At 44.9% G+C, this 21,738-nt stretch overlaps 3 protein-coding genes across 4 annotated transcripts in view; 2 read left to right on the plus strand and 1 right to left on the minus strand.

Annotated features, from left to right (window-relative positions):
- The window catches only part of VhaSFD (V-type proton ATPase subunit VhaSFD), a 41,388-nt gene extending 22,141 nt beyond the window's left edge, over positions 1-19,247 (plus strand). For both annotated transcript variants that reach the window (XM_089545634.1, XM_089545635.1), the window contains exons 5-13: positions 126-230; positions 1,077-1,174; positions 6,241-6,348; positions 8,942-9,026; positions 10,125-10,303; positions 13,225-13,350; positions 14,283-14,384; positions 17,003-17,116; positions 18,692-19,247. In XM_089545634.1, the coding sequence (XP_089401760.1) occupies positions 126-230; positions 1,077-1,174; positions 6,241-6,348; positions 8,942-9,026; positions 10,125-10,303; positions 13,225-13,350; positions 14,283-14,384; positions 17,003-17,116; positions 18,692-18,764 (990 nt within the window). In that variant the 3' untranslated portion in view covers positions 18,765-19,247. The remainder of the gene's footprint in view (positions 1-125; positions 231-1,076; positions 1,175-6,240; positions 6,349-8,941; positions 9,027-10,124; positions 10,304-13,224; positions 13,351-14,282; positions 14,385-17,002; positions 17,117-18,691) is intronic.
- On the minus strand, positions 18,723-20,258 carry LOC149343118 (homologous-pairing protein 2 homolog). Its single transcript, XM_089545637.1, has one exon. It carries the CDS (start codon positions 19,984-19,986, stop codon positions 19,351-19,353), a length of 636 nt encoding a protein of 211 aa, XP_089401763.1. The 5' UTR covers positions 19,987-20,258; the 3' UTR covers positions 18,723-19,350.
- Positions 20,259-20,493: 235 nt separating this feature from the next.
- ck (unconventional myosin-VIIa ck) overlaps positions 20,494-21,738 on the plus strand; it is a 137,584-nt gene continuing 136,339 nt past the window's right edge. Inside the window, exon 1 of the mRNA XM_089545638.1 lies at positions 20,494-20,766. The gene's annotated coding sequence lies outside the window, so the exon portion shown is untranslated. The remainder of the gene's footprint in view (positions 20,767-21,738) is intronic.

Consider the following 21,738-nt stretch of genomic DNA (forward strand, 5'->3'; position numbering starts at 1 on the left):
CGCCTGTTTGAATTTGTGTTGGAGTGAACGTACTACTGCATTATGGTGCTCCTGGAGCTGTGGTACCAGGTGTCTTGATTAACCTGGTGCGCTCATGCTTTGTCCTCATTGTCCCTGGCTGCCAGACAAGTCGCATCATTGCCAAGATCGCCTGCTGGAGCCGGGAGCTGATGGAGGGCTCCGACCTGCAGCACTACCTCACTTGGCTCAAGGACCAGCTTCGAATGCCGGTAGGTGGCACAGCTTTCTAATCAGAAGGCTATGAGCACTTGCTGGAGGGGACACTTTAGTGCTGCTTTTCTGCAAAGTATTGGAAATCTCACCATTACAATGCTGTGAGCCAAGAGAGCAAGATGTACGGTGCAAGATCTTTTTTGCAGTCATTAGGACCTGCACAAAGTGTGTGCATTTGACTGTTGGTTATGTGTGCAGCTCATTCATCGTTTGAGGTGGAAATTTTCTTGTCCATTGCTTCAAGGAATTAAAAGCAAAAAGTACTTTTCCTTTCCTCATCAGATAGGTGCTTTCTTCGTGCTGCATGCCAGAACTCATTATTGCGCTGTGCACTTGCTACTTTTCCTCATGGCAAGCAATACACAACTTCTGTTCCTGTCATCTCCAATAGTGTACTGGTTCAGTGTTTTCATATTGAATGCAGCCTAGGACGAACTTGTGTTTTAATTGTTATTACTACCAAGCTGTCGTCAAAATGTTGTGCCATAAAATATTCACGCAAGGCTGTCTTTTACACCCCTGTTCAATCCTGCATGGTAGCTTTCAAAATTTTATTTAAGCGAAGTCACAAAAACTATCAATGTTTCAATTTTCTGCATGCATGTTCTTAGAGCTGAACTTAATAAATGATCTAGAACAGCACGAACAGGACACGGACGAAGACGGAAGCGTAGAACACGAGCGCTGTTTCCTTCTTCCATTCCCTTTCTTCGTCCCGTGTCCTGTTCGTGCTGTTTTAAAGCGTTTATTAAGTTATTAAATGTGATTGCATTATGTCACTTTTCAAGTTGGTTATAAAACATTGCTGAGTGCTTTAATGTTGATTTATTTTTTGTGTCCAGAACAACGACTACATTCAATCAGTGGCAAGGTGCCTGCAGATGATGTTGAGGATCAATGAGTACAGGCTGGCCTTTGTTGCCATTGACGGCATATCGACGTGAGTATGGTCCAATATATTAGCATGTGCTTCTGCAAGGTTGTTTTGGCCTTTTCATGTGTGCAGACTCTTAAGAAGGCTTCTTTGCAGCATACATGTCTGTGACAAGAGTGTTTGTTACACTGAACTCACACTGGGTGGGTTCAGCAAACTGTAAAGCGAAATTTCAAGACTGTGGTATTTTTACTAATAAAACTAAAGTTAGAGCCATAGTGTGTACAACAGTGTGCTTTCATATGCCATTCTGGAATTTTTATGTCCTTTTCTGGACCGCTTGGGACATAATAATGCCATCATAGATTGTAGAAAATTCTGTTGTAGAGCAGCAGACATTTAATTATGTACAGAAAATGGGCACTAGATGTTTTCTGGAAGAAGTATGGTGTTGTGAAAAAAAAAAAAATTTGCACCAGCCTCTGAGCTTTCTTGTTTGTGTAAGCTGCACAGATGTCATCCCTAGTGCAAGCTTTACATATACATGAATGTTAGAAATTTCAGGCGTTCATTATTTTCTACTGTCAAGAAAAATCTGAAAATTTGTGTGTGTTTGTTTGGGGTTCTCTATTTCACACAAATAACATGAACGACCCAAAACCTTTAAGGCACTCTGCTCACTTCCACGATCATGGATTTCCAACTCTGTTCTTTAGAAAAAAAAAGTTATGCTCAATTGATTATTTTTTTAACGTCTGAAGCTGTTTCTACAATGAAAACTCAGCTACAGTGTCCTTTATTAAAATATTTCACTGCGTGAGAGAAGAAAAAAGTTGCAGCACCAGATAGCACTTCCTAGGCACACCATAGAACTGTGATGTCCGTCTTTATTTCTTGTTTTTGAAAAGTGATCTTTTTCTGCACACAAAAGGGCCCTGCCATTCTGTCCAGCAGGGTTTTTAAATGTAGCTAGAATTAAAACTGCTCTGAACCCTGCGTAAAAAGTTTTAGAAGTGGAGTGCACAATCATAGATGCCGTTGCTGGAAGGTTTAATGTCATGTGCTGTTAACATGAAATGAAACGGCAAAACGAGGAGATGGCAAAACGAGGGAGACTGAACATTCGTGCACTTAATTTTCTCTTCGATGATTTAAAGTCTGCTATATGGAAGTGTTAACTGATCCTGCCTGTATTTCTTCCTCAGCAGCTAAGTTTTATCTTACTGTTGGGTCTGAGTTATCCTGTTCACTTTTCATTTTATGCCGATGGTACATTTCAAACTGTCATATCAGTTCACTCATGCAGTAGAACATTTGTAAGGGTGTCATTTTGCCACAAAGAGGCCTTTGTAGTTGGGTTGAACTTTTTTTGTCTAAATGAGAGGCTTTAATGGAGCCACATTAATGGAGCCACACTTGAAAGCCTCTTTGTTTATAATGCTGTAACTCAGGTTTTGGTTAAATGCCAGGAAAGGACCGCTGAACATAGTGCTATGAGCAAAGCAGGGAAACTTGGGCTGGATGGCTCTTCCTATAAAACGAAGTTCTGTCGAAATTGGTGCATAAACATGCGGAGTTAAGGCAGCACTTACCATCTCTTGTTCACGGACATTTCTTCCTTGCATCTTGCCTTGCACTGCACTGTTTTTCTTGCACAGTGTTTTTTCAGCGTGCTTAATAAGCACATTTGTGTATTGAGGAGAAGGCATAGGAAAACGGAAGCGCCATTGTCTGTGCAGGAACTGCGCACAAATGGGCAGTTGGGTGAAAGCTTGTCAGATGATGATCTACTTCGGACATGGCACACATATGCTTACCTTAGTTTTAGTTTAGCTGCTCATACCTGCAGCTTTTAGCTTTTCCCTTAATGGTCTTATAGCTTATTGGATATAACTGCAGCATAAAAAAAAAAAAACATTCACGAAGGAGTCCATCGTAGAGCGAGGGCAAGTGGATGGGTTTCTTGCGAACACAAAGTGAACAAGGGAGGCGGAAGCCTCAAGGTGCTTGGGAACATTTTGGCAAGAGGACTTGTCTCCGTCCTCTTTGAGAAGTCCACTTGTCGAAACGTTGGCAAGCTCGCTGAGACTTCCCCCTCCCTTGTTCACTTTGTGTTTGCAGAGGAAGGCACATGAGACGCGAAATTGCTTGCTGGTACAGTTTATTTTTAGGCCTGATTTATGAAGTGCAGGCAAGATTAGCTTCGTGAGCGTTTCTTTTGCTCTGCAGTTAAGTCTGGGAACCAAAAAAAAACAATTTGCCCAGAATCTTGTCCTAGATATACCTATTCAGCACACTTACACTTTCTTTCTTTGCTTGTTGTCGTCTCCGCTGTAAAACTTTTTTAAAAGCAAAGTTTGCATTGGCCACATGGTCTATTTCCTGGCTTCATTCTTCCCTTCCCCTACTACATTCTGGCTTTGGGCTTTCTCACAATGATTACGTTGCATTTTGTAACACAAAGCACTGTAGCATTCTCAAAGCTGCAGTGTGTACAATGCTACTTGTTTGATGCCATTGTGCACAAGGTTCAAAATTAAGGTAAAGACACAGTAAAACTTTAAGGTGTTGTTCTGTTTTTCTGTTTTGTTCGTTGTTCTTTCCTTCTCTCATCTTCTTCACTCGTTATTGCTTGTAGATTCTTCTTTCTTCTTAGTAGGTCCCGTTTCCCTGTTTCGCCCAATGAACCTCTCGAATTGGCCGGATTAACTGAGAACACTTTTAATTAACACTTGATTACAACAGAAAGGTACAGTACAGTTATAATGATGACAGCAGCATAGAAAAGAATAACTGAGCTGGGCCGCCCCTGGACTTAGGACAGTCCGTCGTCCTAAGCAAGCATGCGGGAGGAAGTCCGTCTCCTACCGAGCTCCGACCTCAACTGCCGCCCGCTCAGAGTTCACGGCCGTGGCTGGGCTTCTTCCACAAAAACAATCATTCTTTCAGCGCTCTCATATTCCCAAGGGCACTTTCCCCCGGTTTCGTGGAATCCATGTACCACGGACGGGGCTGGGACGCCGGCGCATCTGGGCCCCGGTCCGCAAGTTAGGAAACTCATTCCCGAGGAGAAGCGCAAATTTACGACCAGTGGCTCCGACATCCAGTAAAGAAAAGCAACGCAAACCCAGGCACCTAACAGATGTGCGGGGTGTGGTTTGTCGAAGGCGTCCGAGCCCCGTGTTGATGATGATGATGATGATGATGTAGCCTTCCCTTTGTAACGGGTGGGCGCCAACCAAAGGTGCCCCGGCTGGATATACACACCCATAAAAACCCCACTGTCAAACGCGAAGCGGCAAACACACACGCAAATACCGACGAAACAGTACTGTTCTAGTGTCGCACCAGCGTCCACCACTCTGTCAATCGGCGCTTCGTCGCTGCAACCGCCGCCTGGTTTGCCGCATCCGCCGTGCAGCCCTTGTTCGCAGAACGGAAACCCAGCGCCTGCGGAAGCGTAGCGCCCTCGTGCGGTGGCGTTGGCAGCTTCTCGCAGAGTAGGACGATGTGCTCCGTTGTTTCGTCGTGCTCTCCGCAGGCTCTGCACTGGGTGCATTCGACTGTATTGTCGAAGCGCTTGCGATACACAAGCGTTGGCATGGCGCCCGCGCGTGCCTCAAACAACAGGCGGCTGCCTACACTGTTGTCGTAGAAGCTCTCGACGCAGATGTCCTGCTTGGCTGCCCGGTACACTTCCAGCGTCGACTTCCCTTCCATGGCAGTCCTCCACGCCTCTCGCTCCTGCGCACGCACTTGGGCATCAACTGCTTTGGCCCATTTCCTCGCGCTGTCGGCTTGTACTTCATTACTGAAGAAGCCGAACTTGCGACGAAGGTGTTGGAGCCGTTTCACCCATGTGGTCCGCAGGCAGTTTTGACTTACATAGTCAAAGACTCTGCGCGCCCACCTGTTTTTGTGCATCAGGCGCAGCCTGCCGTCGTAGGCTATTTTGCTTCTTGCCTCGCGAGCCTCGAAGGTAGACCAACCGAGGTCTCCCTGCACAGCCTCATTAGCCACCCGCCCATGGCACCCCGGCGCCAGGCGTCCCACCGCTCGTTGACCACGCTCAAGCCATTCCCTTGTGGGCGATGTCACGCAGATAACTGCGTTCGCAAATGACAATGCGGGCACATGCACTGCTTTCCACAGCTCGCGGACCATAACAAACCGATTGCAGCCCCATAGGCACCGCCTTCGCAGTATGTTTCCCGCTCGCTGCGAAGCTTGCTTCAAGTGCTCCTCATGTCTTGCTGCATATTCTGGCTGCGTGCTGAACCTAATGCCGAGGTAACGGTATTCTGTTGCCATCTCGAGGACGTCCCCATTAGGTAAGTGGACCGGCTGCTCGGCGTCCAGCGGCGCTGAAAAACACAGCACCGCCGACTTCTTTGAGTTGAAGCTCAGGCCAAGTGGTGCCATGGTTTCAGCGCATATGTTGATGAGGGCCTGGAGCTCCGCATTTGTCTCTGCCATTAATACTACATCATCGGCGAAGACTAGGCCTGGCAATATCCATCGGTCCTTTACACCACCGCTGATGTAGCTTAGAGTGAACCCCAACTGCGCGTCCAACAGCTTGCGCTCCACCCCTGCAGCGTACAACATATACAGAAGAGGGGACAACGGGCAGCCCTGCTCCGGGCAGCCCCGTACATGCGCGAAGCGGCGCCGTCTACGGAGACACACGGCGCCTTACATGTCGGTGCTAGAACGAGACCCAACAAAACCAGTAGCACACTCAATGCTCACTCCACGCGAAGTGCGAGTCCACCCGCGGAAACAAACACCTCAAAATGCGGGTGATGAACGCGCGGTCCGTCCAGGGGGCCCGCTCCGCACGACAAACAAAAGACAAACAAAAGCTCCGCCCCCGAAGGCGCGCGGCGCCCCGCCGACGCGGCTCGGGGGTACTGCTGTACGAAACAGAACTCCAAACAGCGTACAAAAGACAAACAAAAGTTTCCTCCCCGCCCGGGATGCTCGGCATCCTGGCGAAGCGGCTTGGGACGTAACTCTATAAAAAAAACACAAGCAAAAGAAACGCGTACAAGCGGGTACAAGCGACGACCTTACAGACACATTATGGGTATTGACCCTTTCTTTGCTGATTTTTGCTTTCTTGTCTGCAGCATCGTGACAGTGCTGGCAGGTCGAGTGAACTTCCAGATCCAGTACCAGCTTACCTTCTGCCTCTGGGTTCTCACCTTCAACGTGGACTTGGCCAAGAAGATGAGCAAGTAAGGCCCTATACTTCTATTAATTTGGTAGATAAGTCGTCTCTTTTTTTTACATGGGGCACATTTATGAGCAACTCCTAGAGGGTAATAAAGTTTGCCGGGCTACTTGGTTCATACTGATGAAGAGTGTAACTGCGTGAAAGGGTTAGGACAGTATGAAGGAGCACGCATGACACTTAGAAGCACTTCTAAGTGTCACGTGTGACCCTGTGTGTTGTCCTAACCCTTTTTTGCAGTTAAACCTTCGTCTTCGAGAGGGTGGCTAGGGCACGCAGGTCCCATACTACGATGCATTTTTTGGAAATTTTTCACTGAAGAAGGGGATCTGAATTCAGTAGTTCAGCAGAAGGGTTCTTGCTGGAAGGAAGGGGTTTCTCCATGCTCCCCTTTTATCTTCTCATGGCCACATGAATCAAGTTACACTTTCTGGCCATCCTACCTAGCCAGAAGAATAGGGAGACTCTCTACAACATATCAATGCTAAATTAATGCTTCAGCTTATCCTACTCATTTGCCACAAAAACTGAACTTATTAAACAGTATGCATTCGCTCTATGATAGTAACCTGCTGTGGTGGCTCGGTGACTGTAGCGTTTGGCTATTGATACCAAGGTCATGGGTTCGATTCCGGCCATGGCAGTCATATATTGATTTAGCCGAAATACAGAATGTCTATGTGCTCTGCACTGCCAATATGCGTTTATAAACCCAGGCGGTTGAAATTAATCCGGAGTCCTCCGCTATGCGGCGTCCCTCATATCCCGTATCTTGCTTCAGTTTGTTAAAGCCCGCAATTCACAATTTGCAATTTAGCATGTGCTGTATGAATGGTTTGTTGGAACTGAGTTCGGTCAAATGCATTACAGAAAGTGTGCCAAGACTTAACGACATGAAACCAAGACATAGAACTCTGCTTTCACTGATAAGCCATGGCATGTGATGACCGTCTAATTACCCCTGGTCAGATCTCACAAGAGGGCTTTTGATAAACACCACACTTACAGTAAAGATGAAATGAACCTATTTTGTGCAGCTGAATGACAAAGTAACTTATCTGCACCAGTGCTGATGCACAGCTGAACATAGCATGGGATGTTGATAATTCTGTTTATTTTGAATGTTGCAGAATGTTAGCCAAAACATGAGGTACAGGTAGATTGAACTTTGCTTCATTTTCTGTTTTCTGCTGTCAAGGTGCGCCATTCTTCAATATCAAACTGAACTGTGTGTTTCCTCGTTCTTTGCGCCTAGCTGACGCAGAAATGGGCAGTGGCGTGGAAAGGTGTTAGCCTCTGCAAATACTTCATTCTTCTGACACATGCAGCAACATGCCTTAATTGCACCTTACAGTTATGCTTGGGAAAGGACTTTGTGTAGTAGTGGTCTGGACTCAGTTGATGGTGATGACAATTGGCTCATGGACACTGGTAAATTTGCTGCGTAAAAGTGGTGATAACACTACAGAGGCTAGATTTGGTGGTCGTCTTTAGCAACAGTGTGACTTATGTGCGATTTTTTTTTGGAAAGCTGCTGTTTGTACGGTGTGGCTTATAGACCGGAAAGCTTTCTGTATGAGGTGGGGTGTAACTTATACACAGCTACGACTTGTAGACCAGAAAGTACACTACTTGGGACCTTTTAGCTCATCGAGATAGCTATCAAATGAAACCTATGCAATCCTTTATTGCATTCATTTGCCTCTTGCAAAGGCCACCACTGTGTATAAAACCTGCAAAGGGTTGATTAAACCAAAACTGCATTATAAAATTATTTCTCTTAGAACAAATTTATGGTCCTTGGTGTCAGTGATGTGGAAAGACAAAGCATTGTGCTACTTTGCAAATTTTATTATATTTACCGTATTTACTCGAATCTAGGCCGGCCACGATTCTAAGCCGAGACCCGAAAGTTGAAGGTCACAGAAAAAAAAAAAAAATTACCTCGATTGTAGGCCGGCCGAAAAAACAACTGCGAACAAGAGGTACAGCACGCAAACGACATTTATTGCCAGGAACCCGCTCAGGCTGATCCCGAGCTGGCGTTTGGGCGAGGAGACATATGCAACGCCAGCCCGGGATCAGCCGCCAAAGTCCCGCCCGGCTTGAAGATTTGACGACTGCTCTGCAGCAAGTATAACTTTCTGCTTGAAGGCGGCACTATAATGGCACCGCCTGTTTGGTGCCATGGTGTTGGTGATAAAAACCACGCACGAAAACTTCACTGCTGCGGATGTGCTCACGCCACCGCACGAGAACAGAACAAGGCCAAAATGGCAGCCAGTGCTCATGTGTGCTTTGATCAGTATCGGCTACGGATAGCAACGGCTACAGATAGCAACGGCTACGGATAGCAACGGCTACAGTGCTGTCTTTCGTTGGCGTTTTGTGGGGGCGCCACCTGCGTGCTACATTTATTCGTATTTTACGAATATGAAACCTCGAAACAAAATCCTCGAATCTAAGCCGACATAAGAGTTCTACATCTCATTTTTTTGAAAAAACTGTCGGCCTAGATTCGAATAAATACGGTATTCAGGTTTGTTGGTATCACATAAAGGCGGGCTGCATGCACTGATCGCTGTCTGCTCTTACAGGTACAACGTCATACCCATCCTGGCCGACATTCTGAGCGAGTCTGGAAAAGAGAAGGTGGCACGAATCATCCTGGCAACATTCAGGGTCTGTCGACAATTCATCTCACTTGAGCTTGCATGAAACAGACTGAACTTAACCTTTACAGTATTCTGCACTTTGGCACTAAAACTTTAATTTCAGGTTAAATTAATTTAAATTAATGTCTTTGTGGTAATTATGTGTTTTTTTGAGGTTCCACCGTGACCTCACACATTTATCACATGTGGCACTTGAGCAAAACTCCAATGTGAACTTTGAAGGTTATTCAATTAACGACAAGTTGTTTTCATTTTATCTGTTTCTGCGGGTACCACATATTTGCAGTAAATCACTATTAAAAGAGGTCATTCCGTAGTGTGGCCCCAGGCGCTCTGCAAGTAATGCCAGAGACTGCACGAGAAAAACAGATGAAAAGTACTTTTTATCTGGGGGCTGCGATAATGGTTGCATGGTCTGCACTTTAATGAAATTTCTGATTTGAGGGCTGTTTTCTCATATGTTTCTTGGTTTCTCCTTCGTGTTATCTCTTTTATTTATTAAAGGTGGTAACTTCAGAATCAGTATTTGCTGTGCGCATTCCATGCTGTTAACAAATGCTTGTACATCATGCGACTTAGTCGGTGCATTGATGCAAATATGGTACATGCCCCAAGGCCATTGTGGAAAATATCACACAAATAGAAGCTTGTCCTAAAGCTTAACAGCATGGAATGAGCTGCTGTTGCAATTTCGTGGTAGTGATTTTAATCTGCCACATAAAATGCTTGAATCTGCAGATTATTTTTCTAAGTCATTGGTCTCCGACATAGCTATTATGCAAAAGTTTAGACCTCTACCTATGGCTCATTACACTAAATTATGAAGGAAAGGTAGTGCAGTTTTTGTTTTCTGGTTACATAGTTTGCTGTGGTCATTTTTATGAACAAAGTAAACTTATCTGAGTAGCTATGCTTTGGACTTGATTTACTGGGATTGTTCTTGCAACTTTGGTTTTTGTTAGTGGCTGGTCATCTCTACCAGAACTTCCTCACTCACATGAACATCAAGTGCCTGTGCAGTTGTGGTTGAACAGTGCATGATGCCAAGTATTTGTCTAATCGAGCATTTGACCGGTCACTTCCTGCTGGCTCTTGAAATCTGCAGAACCTGATTGAGAAGCCCGAGGAGAACGAGATCCGGCGAGACAACGCCATTGCCATGGTGCAGTGCAAGGTGTCCAAGCAGCTGGAGATCTGGCAGGGCAAGAAATCCCCGGATCCAGACTTTGTGGAAGACATTGAGTACCTCGAGGAGAAGCTCAACAGCAGTGTCCAGGACATGAGGTAACAACTGTAGAGCAGCCACGGATAATTTGCAGACGTTTCAGGTTCCAGTATAAAGGTAGCTTACAGCAAAGGTGATCTGTCACGGAGACGAGCATCTGCAAGGTTGTCAAAAGACCTTTGTCGTGAGAGAAAGAACATCGAGGCATTATGCTGTATGGGTGGTTTAATGGTCACTCCAAGGGGGCCAAAAATTTTCTCAAGTAAGCGTAGTCTGCACTAAAGAGAGTCCCTCTAGACATCAGTGCCGATGCTCTTCATAGGTTCACACATGCAGTCTTCACCATATGTGCGACTGGTGAATGAGCATGGTTATACCACACATTCACTACGCAGCATTGAGAAGTTTGGGTTTGTGGTACTGCGTTGCTGAAAAATGTGAGTACTAGTTTGTTCATTGAAGGATGGAGGCAGACTAAAGAATTTCGTACACAGAGTTTGTGGCTGAAGGAACATAGAAGTGCTACTTGAAGGGAAGACTGTATGCGTGCACTCTTGGCAAACTGCTTCATGATTATGGTTGTGATATTTGCAATAAGCGATGTTCCATCCCATCTTACCTTGCAGAGTTGAAAAACAGCATATTGCTAGTTTCAAGATTCATGCAGAGATGTATCCCTGAGCACTATTTGAAGATCAAACATAAGCTCAGTGTCTTTTGGTAGGCATGTTGTCTGTTGGGAATCTTACGCATTACCTTTGTTTTTTCAACACTGTAGCTGTGGCAACTCTGTTGGTAGGCCAAATTATGTAGATTATAGAGAAACAGGCTAGTAGATCCAGATATGCTCCTCATTCATCTTAGTCCTTTCGTACATAACATCATAACAATTCTTGGCACCATCATGTGTGCTTCTTTGATGGATACCTTCTCACATAATAGCCGTCATCGAATTATATTGCTGTCCAGAGTCTCTGCAGCTTTTTGGCAGTTGCCGCATCATGGCTCACTTGTGCACTTGACATTGACGCATAGTGCCACGCTTGCTAGTTATGCACCAGACTAAGTTTAGCTGGAAAATTTTTAAAAGTAGGTCTCCTTGCCTCTGGCAGCCTGTTTTGAATTAGTAATTTTGCATTTTCCTTGATTTGAGAGGGGGGTAGGCACCCATTCAAGCACAGAAGTTTCTGGCGAAACCTAAGCTTTCATTTAAATTATCTGAGTTCAAAACGCTGCGATGCCACCACAGCAGCAGCTGAAGAATTCCAGCATTCGATTGACTATAGCATTACAATGAATTGTACATTAGTGGCATTGGGATGTTTCTTTGCGAGATGTTCAATCCTGTAAAAGTAGCAAGTCAGCCTGCCCCCTTTGAACCCTCATAATATGGAAGCACCAATGAAAGAAGGTAGACATTTTCTCGTGTGTATAGTACTATTTGTTGGGATGAAATTCTTTGCTATTGCTCCGCCAGCCACAAAATTCTTCTTTCTTCCTCTGCATTCGCCAAAATACTGTTACAACATTACTTTTTATTTAAAGTGAATTTGCTCACCATAGATTCATTCACCCGGACACGAATAGGTTTAGCTGTTCTCGTCTCCCTACCCTGTACCCAGAGGGATGAACTGATGAATGATTAAAATTATGCAGAACAAGCTAACCCCTTTCACAGCTTTTACTATGGTAGAAGCACTTGGTGTAGTGTGCCTGCAACATTGTGCAGCTGCACTGAATGGCGAAGCTAAGGTGGCTGTGTGCTTTTTGTTACATTGAAGTTACATACACACTGGTTCCTCTCATAATTCAAAAGAAAGCAGCAGGCCTGAGTGCTGCTGAGGAATTATATTAGGGCACATGAAGACCAAAACCTCAAGGATACATGCTTGCTTGTTACTTCCATGCACGGTGCTGCTTGCATTTTAGTTCCAAGGATTTGGCTTTCATCAAATTCTGGTAAATTAAGGGGGGACGCGGCAGTTAAAACTTTGTTATTTATGCCTTTAATTGTAAGTAAATTTGCCACCGATATGCAACTTTTCTGATGATTTCAGAAATGGGTTTTATTTCTTGAAATTTATTGTATGTTAAGCTTGATAGTTTTTGAGTAATTACAATTAGCACCCTTGTAAAGTCATCCTCAGGTCGTTAAATAATTACAAAGAAACTGCGCAAGTTTTTATGTCACCATGTTTACAGAGCCCATTATTGTGCAATAAAGCTTACTTCTTTTTTTTTGATGCCTAGTGCTCATAGAAATATAAGTTAAGCTTCGGAATGCATTTTTACATGAAAATGTTTCTCACAAAAATAACTAAAAAGTATTGCTTGTGAACATAAGAAAGCGAGAGCTGTATTGCACTCCTAAACGTCTCAAGAATCATGTGCAACGAACAAAATCATTCTACTATCATTCGTTATGAAATGCCGAAGGGATGAGTGATAGCAATCACAAAGAAAGTGAAAGCGAAGAAGATCAACCTTAGATTTTAATACCTTGTTTGCCTTTGATCATCTTGTGATCAAAGGCAAACAAGGTATTAAAATCTAAGGCGGTGCTCCGTCGTCGGAAACCCATGGAATTTGCAATGCATTGGGAACATCAGAGTCGCAATTCGCTGATAGTTTTCAACAACCACACATGAAAGAAAACTCATTTTCTAAATTTTTACCGCACATTTTGCTATAATTTTTCACCACGAGATAGATGAAGGGAGTGCTAAAAAAAATAGAAATACAAAAATTTTGACCAAATTTTCCACTTTATTTGCTGCATTGTAAGCACAGGCGCAGCCATTTTCCAGGTTGTTTTCTAAGTCATTTGCTCGTCTGTCATATCGCAGTTTGGACGAGGTAAATATAGCGCATGCCAATTCCTCGTTATGCAGGCACTTTTATTGCTTCTTCACCTGCATGTTTACATCCATGCCTTTGGTACGCTTCATGAAGCTTCACTATCCTCACATGCGTGCTGCAGTTCCTTTGATGAGTACGCCACGGAGATCAAGTCTGGCCGCCTCGAGTGGGGGCCTGTGCACAGCTCGGAGAAGTTCTGGCGGGAGAATGCTGACAAGCTGAATGAGAAAAACTACGAGTTGCTTAAGTGAGTGCGAGGCAATGGTGATGGCATTTTCTTGGTGATTTTGTGTTCAAGCCGCTCACTTTTTCCCTTTGCTTCACAGTGTGCTCATTTACTGCATGTTATTGCGATGGCTCTTTACAAATCTGCCAAATGCGCTATTGGAGTCAAATCAGGCTTTCTGGCGCACTCCATCAAAAGGGAGAAAACAAGGCAAAGCAAGCTGATGATGTCATGGCTGTAGGTAGCATGGCTATTTTTAGTTTGTTACTGCGTGAATCCAGTCTGGACTCGAGGAGGCACTACCACCTGCTTTCTTCAGCTCATGCCAGGCATGGTCGTTTCGGTAATTTCATATGGGAGCTGGGAACTTGTTAAATTTGGACCGTGCGTGCCCACACATTGCTACTTCTTAGTGAGATTCTCAGTGTTAAGCACAGCATAAAGGGTAATCTGAAAGTCTGAAGTACCAATGTTGGCCTCCCGCATAATTCAGTAGAAGGTGGCTGGTCCGATCACTGCTGAAATTTTTATACTGAGTTGAGCTGGAAAGCAATTTCTAGAAATCATGATATATGACAAAAATGCTTTTGAACTTGGTGTTTGGCTGTCACAAAAATAAAGTTTTTTAGTATTGTTGGCTGTCTAGTCTTTGTGTGGGAAGGCCCCCACTACCCTTTTTGTCTGCCAAGTTACAGTGAGGAAAAATATTTTGGTGTTTTTGTTCGCAGATTCCTGTTGTAGCATGGCAGTGAAATGAACTGGTACTTTGGGGAAAAATTGAAATGGCACTTAGTCCAGGCTACAGAATAAAAATAAACCTCCCTTTGTAACCAACTATAGAAGCATTAAAAACACGTTATATTGGAAGTTATCTGTAGATTTTCTTCTGGGTCATAATTTTTGGCATTTGCTAGACTGAATATTGCTGGAATGTTTAATTTTTGCTTGAACAGAATCCTGGTGCGCCTGTTGGAGACGAGCAGAGACCCCCTTGTCCTCAGTGTTGCCGCCCACGATGTGGGAGAGTACGTCCGCTACTACCCTCGAGGAAAACAGTTGAGTGCGGTTTTCTTTTTATTCTTGCCTCGGTCCTGTGGCTATTGGCATATTTGTTATGGACACAGACTTTATTCATAGAACCCACCGCAGTGGCTCAGTGACTTTGGTGTTCGGCTGCTTATTCCAAGGTTGTGGGTTCGAATCCTGGCTGCTGTGGCTGCATTTCATGGAAGCAAAATGCAAAGACGCCCTTATGCTGTACAATGTCAGTGCATGCTAAGAACCCCCAGATGGCCCAAATTAACCCTTTGAGGGTCGAATTATTTTGAAGAAAACTTTCCCAGGTGGTCAAATTACTTTATTGCGGATCTTGAATCTACAAAATGTATATAATCGAGAATAAATAGTAAAAAAAAATTAGGAACAGTACTTTGGTGACAGCATCACTCACAACTGGAAAATGTTCAATAGAATAGAATAGCAACGGTGATAAGCAAGCTAAGAGCAGCACCAATAAAGATAGAAATCAACTTTCGCTGCCTCTGCAAAACAGTGCCCACAAAGAGAAAACACGTTTCGCGCGACTCCGTTGCGATCCCGCGGCGGAATCGAAACCGCATAGGCGCGTTGCCTCAGAGGGCGAGAATACCTCGCGAGCAACGGTGATAAGCAAGCTAAGAGCAGCCCCAATAAAGATAGAAATCAACTTCGGCAGCCCCTGCAAGATAGTGCTGACAAAAAGAAAACTCAAATTTTGCGCCACTCCGTTGCGATCACACGGCGAAACCAAAACTACAAAAGGGGTGTTGCCACAGTCTGTGCTGCCGCGCTAAAGCTAGACATAAGTTCTGCTTATCTCCGTAAGAAGGCAGCACAAAATTCAAACACTTCTTGTAAGTCCTAAGAGGTGGCAGCACCCCCCAGTGAGCACGCATTGTTCTTTTGGCGCAAAATTTCAAACGGAAGATCGAAACCGTACCCGTACGGCAAAGACCTTGTGGGACAGAAAACCGCCGCCGTACATATACGGCAAAAACCTTCAAAGGGTTAATCCAGAGTCGTCCACTATGGCATCCCTCATGACCCATGGCTTACATTGGGACATTAACCTCCACATACCATCAGCACTTTATCCACTGCTCTAATGCTGCTCAGTAAATGCTGACTCTCAGAGAAGGAAATAAAAATTGTGTTAGTTTGCCTTTAGCTTAAGATTCTAATTTCACGACTGACAGTAGCAATGGCTGTTGATGCTGAGCTCTTTGAAGATCCTGCATTTGTTGCTACATGTAGTAGGCATTATTAAGTACTAATGTTGTCGTCTTCACAGTGTACATCTTTCGGCATAACTATTTCAAGCTTTAAGGGGATGGTACCTTTATGTGATTTACCACTTTGTGTTTAATGTGGAGCTTTCTCCTAAGGCAAGTGCAGCTGCTATAAGAACACACGACTTGATTGTAGTCTGGTACTGCTTATGGTATCATTATTCATGGCTCTCGTAGTGCCTATTGTTTCCGACTCGTGTTCTTTCTCAATAGCATTGGTGTGCATTATCCTACGATGTCCATAACACAAAGCTCTTGAGTCTTTTTGTCTGACTATGGCATCAGACGTATGCCAAAAAAAGTTTACCAATGCATATTTTTTGCCCTGATATAGAGACCATGATGTCCGTATACATCAACAGGCTTTCAGCAGGGGTAGTAACAGCAAGCAATGTGGTTTTACATGAAAGTGGGCGCTTTGTACAGTTGTGCAGATTTCCTGCTCACTATGGTTAGCATGTCGCAAATAAGGGCTACAATACTTGAAGCCTATCTCATGCCATTAATACGATTATTAAGTATGTGTTGCTTGGGTATGCAGGACGGCAACTGAGCATAGCGTAACCTCTCGTAACCTGATGTCAAGATATACGGCTTTATGTGCTGAAATTGCTGATGCAAGATCTAATTTATATGTGGCACTGTTAAAATTGTTTATTTTAAGAAACAGGTAGTAGCTGTTTCATGCCTACCATTTTCTACATTTTCTGTTTTCTTCTGCCAGTAAACATACTGAAAATATTGTATGTTATTTCTGGGTTATAATGGAAACTTTACAAATAAATAAAAACATTTGATTCAAAGAACTAGGTACTAAAATAAGTGAATTGTACTAAAAGCAACTTCTTAATATGTGGGGTTTTAACTGGGGAGATCAATACGCTTTCCCTGCTTAACCGCGGCTGGCACATAGTCGGACGGGATGAGATGCAGGAGAACATTTTCCCCCATGGCCTCGCCCCGCTGGCGAAGAGCGCAGCGTTGTGCCAAACATTCCGTGTGTGCCGAATTCCCGAGCCGACTAGAGAGCTCGTCTCCCCCATGCACACACACAGCAATCGCGCCATGCGTGGCGCTCGTATCACTGCGACACCAGCGCCCTTCCTTGTTAGTTAAGGTAACTAACTTGGCTAGGGAGGGTGCATCGTGGGGAAGCCAACAACAGGGGATGAGCAGGGCAGGTTCCCACAGATGCTACACAATGCAAAAGCCATGTTTAGCAAAAACGAATGTTATCATGCTTGCATAGGTGCACTGTTCACCATCTAGTAATGAAGTAAAAGTGTGCTGTTACTGAGTAATGTTTGTTATAGTAGCAGTGGTGCTCTCCTTCTGATTGTCTGCAGTGTCATTGAAAAACTGGGGGGCAAGCACCTAGTGATGCAACTGCTGGGGCACGAGGACCCCAACGTGCGGTACGAGGCTCTACTCTGCGTGCAAAAGATCATGGTGCACAACTGGTAAGGCTGATTGCTGTCTGGGTTTCTGAGCACTGGTCCATTGCTCAAGCAGATATTTCTGAAAGACATAGGAATGACATTCACAAAGCCTTGAGAAAATTTTCGCAGAAGTAGGAGTTTGAATGATCAGACTAGACAGTCTGAAATCATGTGTACTGTGCAAAATTTTAGCTCATACAACCTTGTGTGCTTGGTGCTCCATAATGGTGATCCATTATATTAGATGTTCTTTTTTTAATCTGTACAGATGTTTTTCTAAAAATACCGTGAAATATGACGTGGTCTGCACAGATGCATCGTACGACACGGCAGACTTTACGTCCGTGTTAATAGGCAGTTAAAAGACTAGTTAACTAATATTATCAAATTAACTTTGCAACTCCTTGTTTTAGGACACAGTATTAGATTGTGGAATTGGAGGCCGTCAACTTCATAGGTGAACCCAAATTCCTAAATTTCTAAATCGGCGTTGTGCTTCAAGATCAAACGTCGAACTATGTATATGAAATGACCTGGTACCAAAACAGATGCACAGCATGTGCAGGAATCGTATGGCCTCGCTTCAAGTCGGAGGACTCTCGGTCACGAAAAAAAGCGTGCCCACATTCTAAATTATGAGAGACGAGCGCCTGATTTATACCGTTCCTCATTAGATGCTTCCAAATTGGCCAGTTGGCATAGTCATGCAGGCGCATGCTACACGGAGCTTTCACTGCGTTCCTAGTGATGCTAAAGTGGTGAAGTCAGGAGCGGTAGCCAGTCTCGCTTGTGAGTTCACCTACTCAACCATGCCTATGCGTTTTCCACTGCTGTGCTGACATGCTGAACACTGCGTCGGTTTTATATTTTATAGTAGAAACACAGAAGCGCTTCTTTATCATTGCAGCTCTGTGCTCAGAGCGTTCCTCCTTAGTTTGATACTCTTGCAGCTTAGTGTGTTGTGCTGCGCGTGCATACTTAGAAGTAATTTCTCTTTGAAGGGCAGAGACACCCAGTTAGTGCATTGTTTGCGACATAGGTAGCTGATCGCGTGCTGCAGTAAGGTTTTAGAGAAATAAAGCATATGAGAATGTGACCATTCTGTCAGCTTTATGCATAGCATTTCTTTGATAACAGTGATCTCCTGCATTCTGCGCTTGGTTACAAAGTGCGCATACGAAAAGCAACAGATGACATTAAGTTCGGATCTATGATGTGCATTGATTTGTCATCTTTATGGCTATAATGAACTGTGGATGTGTTCACACAGCATCATGCCCCTATAGAATTACTCTAGAGACTGACTGCGCTTTTGGTTGTCGCTGTTAGAGGCAACAAGTGAGCTCAAGGCAGGCATGTATCTGCTCTTAGAAGGGCAATAGCTGCAAACTAAACATGCCACTACATAGCTCTAGTTGTATGGAGTTGCACACGCTCTCGTGTTCCCCCTTCATAAAGCTTTTCACTGTACATTTTATCTTTGCATGTGCCCGAATTTCTGTGCAGAGTCTTGTGAACTGGCGGGCTTTGTATTCTTTTGTCTGTCTCGTCCTTTTGAAGTAACGGCCCGATTTGTTCTTTGTCTTCCCTTTTCAGGGAGTACCTTGGCAAGCAGCTGGAGAAAGAAACTAGCACTTCAAGACCTTCACAAGGTGCAACCAGATCATAACTCTTGTGTGTGCATGTTACCTTGTTGTTAAAACCTCAGGAGGAGATGTGTAATAATAAACCTGTGTATTTATTGATCCAAAGACACAGCAAGCCACCTGCATTCCACTTCAAGCTTGATGTCATGCTAGTGGTTTTTCTTCAGTCTTGATGAACAAGTTGCCCCATGCGTATGGTGCAAATGACATTCCAAATAAAACTGCCCTAGCTTGTGTAAGTTCTTGCAGAGAATAAAATTCTTTGTGAAGCTGCACTCTAATCTGCTAAAAAAACATTGCCTAGGGCTGTAACTTGTTGCAGATATTTTTTTGGTTTTGTAGAATGTATTTGACATTTCTGCTAGTTCAAGTTAATGGTTTGTTTAGAAGCACATAGCAGCGGATTGTCTGGTGTTTTGACACTGACAGAATTTGCAGAGTTATGCCGATGCTGCTTAGAAGCCTCTGAGGAAAACTGTATGTAGCAATAAACATGTTGTCTGTGACCACAGGCTATGTCTTTTAATTCAACACTTGGTAATACATTACACTTAAACTAAACATTTTTCAAGAACTTCTTTCAAACAAAACTGTATAAATATCCAATGCCTACTTTGGCAGCGACACTTTGACATCCTCATCCGTCTCTACGCCTGTTTCCTCCAAGAGTGCTTTCTTGCCCTTTGGGTAGCCCTCAAGGATAGCCTCAATCATGTCGTTTGCCAAGCGCTTTCTCTTCCGCCACTCCTTCACAAACTTGTCATTGTCTTTGAGGATACGGTCCTTCACTTCGGGCTCAACGAAGTTGGCATTGGAGGTAAGCTTTTCAAGCCTTGCTTTCAGCTTGTCCCGTTCAGCAGCGGTGGCTGCAATCCTATCGGTGAGCTGTTCGGTTGTCAAGCTCTGGCTCACAGCGTTGAGCTGTGACTCACGGGACTGCAGCTGTCGCATGAGTTCTTGGAGCTTCGTGCCGAGATCGCTGATCTGCTGGTCCATGGCGGACAGCTCGGCTTCGGCCACGTCGGGGAATTCATCCTGGTTGGCGAAGTAGATCTTCTGTTTTCCGTAAGTCTTCTCTGTAATCTTGCCGTCTTGCGCGAGTTGCTCTAGTGCTCGCACTACGGCCGTCTTTCCGTGCTCCTTGTGGAGGTTGTTGAAGATGTCGTTCGAACTGTAGGGCCGGTTCTGAGCCTTGACGTAGTCGAGAATTGCCTTCTCTACCGCTCCTTCCTTGGACTTACTCATGGTGCGTTCGATAGAAGAACATAAACACAGCTGCCGAAACTATCGGCTGCGTGCGGTCCAACGCTGCGCAGCTCGAACGAAGCCCGAGAACCTGCCGAAGGTCACCAAACCGACGAGGCAAACATGTCCACTTACGCAGGTAACAACTCGTGGGTGTGAAGTTTGATCCGACACGGGTGGGTTGTGATGAACGAGCACACTGAACGCGAAGTCAAACGGGAGAACCGGTGAAACTTTGAAAGGCGCGAAAACAAGCGCGTACAGACGTGCAGGCTTCCGGAAACGGTAGTCTGCTGAGTAGTTATACTCACACCGAACAGATGGCACCACCGTTCAACGCGGGAGGCGCCCATCGTGGTCCGAGAAGCGCTAACTTTTAGAACAATAATGTTGGCAGCTTGTCTTGAAACACAATTAAAATGCTTCGAAAAAAATTTTACGTGCCACCGGAGACGCGTTTCGTGCCCGTAGGATATCTCGGCGGGTCACCGGCTGTCATTACCCGGCTTGCTGACGTTACATACCTCGAGGGGGAGAAACACGCTCGCAAGTTTTCCCCTCGCTTACCTGTTGGCTGCTGCTGGCCTGCCTGGATTTGCACGGCAGGTGTTGTGGGGTCCAGTTTGTGTTTGATGGGTGTGTCAGTGGCCGGGACTGTGAGAGCCTCAACATGAGTTCATGTGTTCTACAAGCGTTACTCTAGCGTTCGGCGAAAGAAGCGCATTTGATGGGATTACATTGTGGCCGCTTATTGGAACTCCGGATAGCACTGCACCATCGGTAAGTGATAGACAATGGCCCAAACAGGAATGTTTGCCGGCTCTAGGCTTAATTGACAGTTAAGTCGGCAGGATTGTCGCCTCCTAAAGTGTCGTTGGTGAATGCGATCTCGACTTAAACAATGCGATCGGATTGTATGAACCAGGTAACATGTATCCGGCGCTCTTGCTGCCGAAAGGCGCTGTTGCGTGGCCAACGACTTCGTGTTTCGCTAATTTTCTGGGACACGGAAAAAAGCGCGTCGCGTCCAACTTCGCGGAGCGCCGACAATTTGAAGCGATCCGGAGCGTTGTCGCTGCCTCTGCCGTGCATCCAGTTGCAGTGTGTTTTATATGTGCGGTTTGTTGTGTCACGAGAGCATGATATATCGACCGCAGTAGCGGAGTCCTCGTCGCGAGCGCCGCTCGGGAGCCGCGCATTCCTGAGCAGCCGATCAAAGCTCGTTTCGTTGATTTTCTTCTTCGCGCCAGTGTCGTCCTGAACTAGGGTGCCTCGATGCGCGCGCGCTCCGCTGAGGGTGAAGACAACTGCGTCGTCTGCTACGGCAGCCGCCATTGCCATGCCCACTTCAAAGGCGCGGGGCGTGCGCCAACAGGTTTTGTGCACTTGGCGCTGCAAAAGCGCGCTTGTCTTCGCGACCAAAAGAAAACACAACTGCGTTTCGCACCTTTTCTAATGAAGTATCAACAGAATAGGCTTGTAAGAGACAACTGTCCAAATATTTTAAGATTTGGACGGTCATTTCTCCCAGCACACGGCGACTCGGGTGATAGATTGGAAGGAGTTCATAGAGCGCACTAGGAACTTAACTGCAGGACTAAAATAAATTAATAACAACAGCAATACCATAAGCAGGTAGATTGCATTTAATCACTCAATTGTGTAACTAATTAAGAACGCTCCAATCGCTTTATTCACATTTATTGGCAACCTCAGTACTAGAATGACGATTTTTTGTAGAAGAAAAAAGAT

This window comes from Amblyomma mixtum, chromosome 5, assembly GCF_055824585.1.
Source record: "Amblyomma mixtum isolate Tamu chromosome 5, ASM5582458v1, whole genome shotgun sequence".
NCBI classification, from domain to species: domain Eukaryota; kingdom Metazoa; phylum Arthropoda; class Arachnida; order Ixodida; family Ixodidae; genus Amblyomma; species Amblyomma mixtum.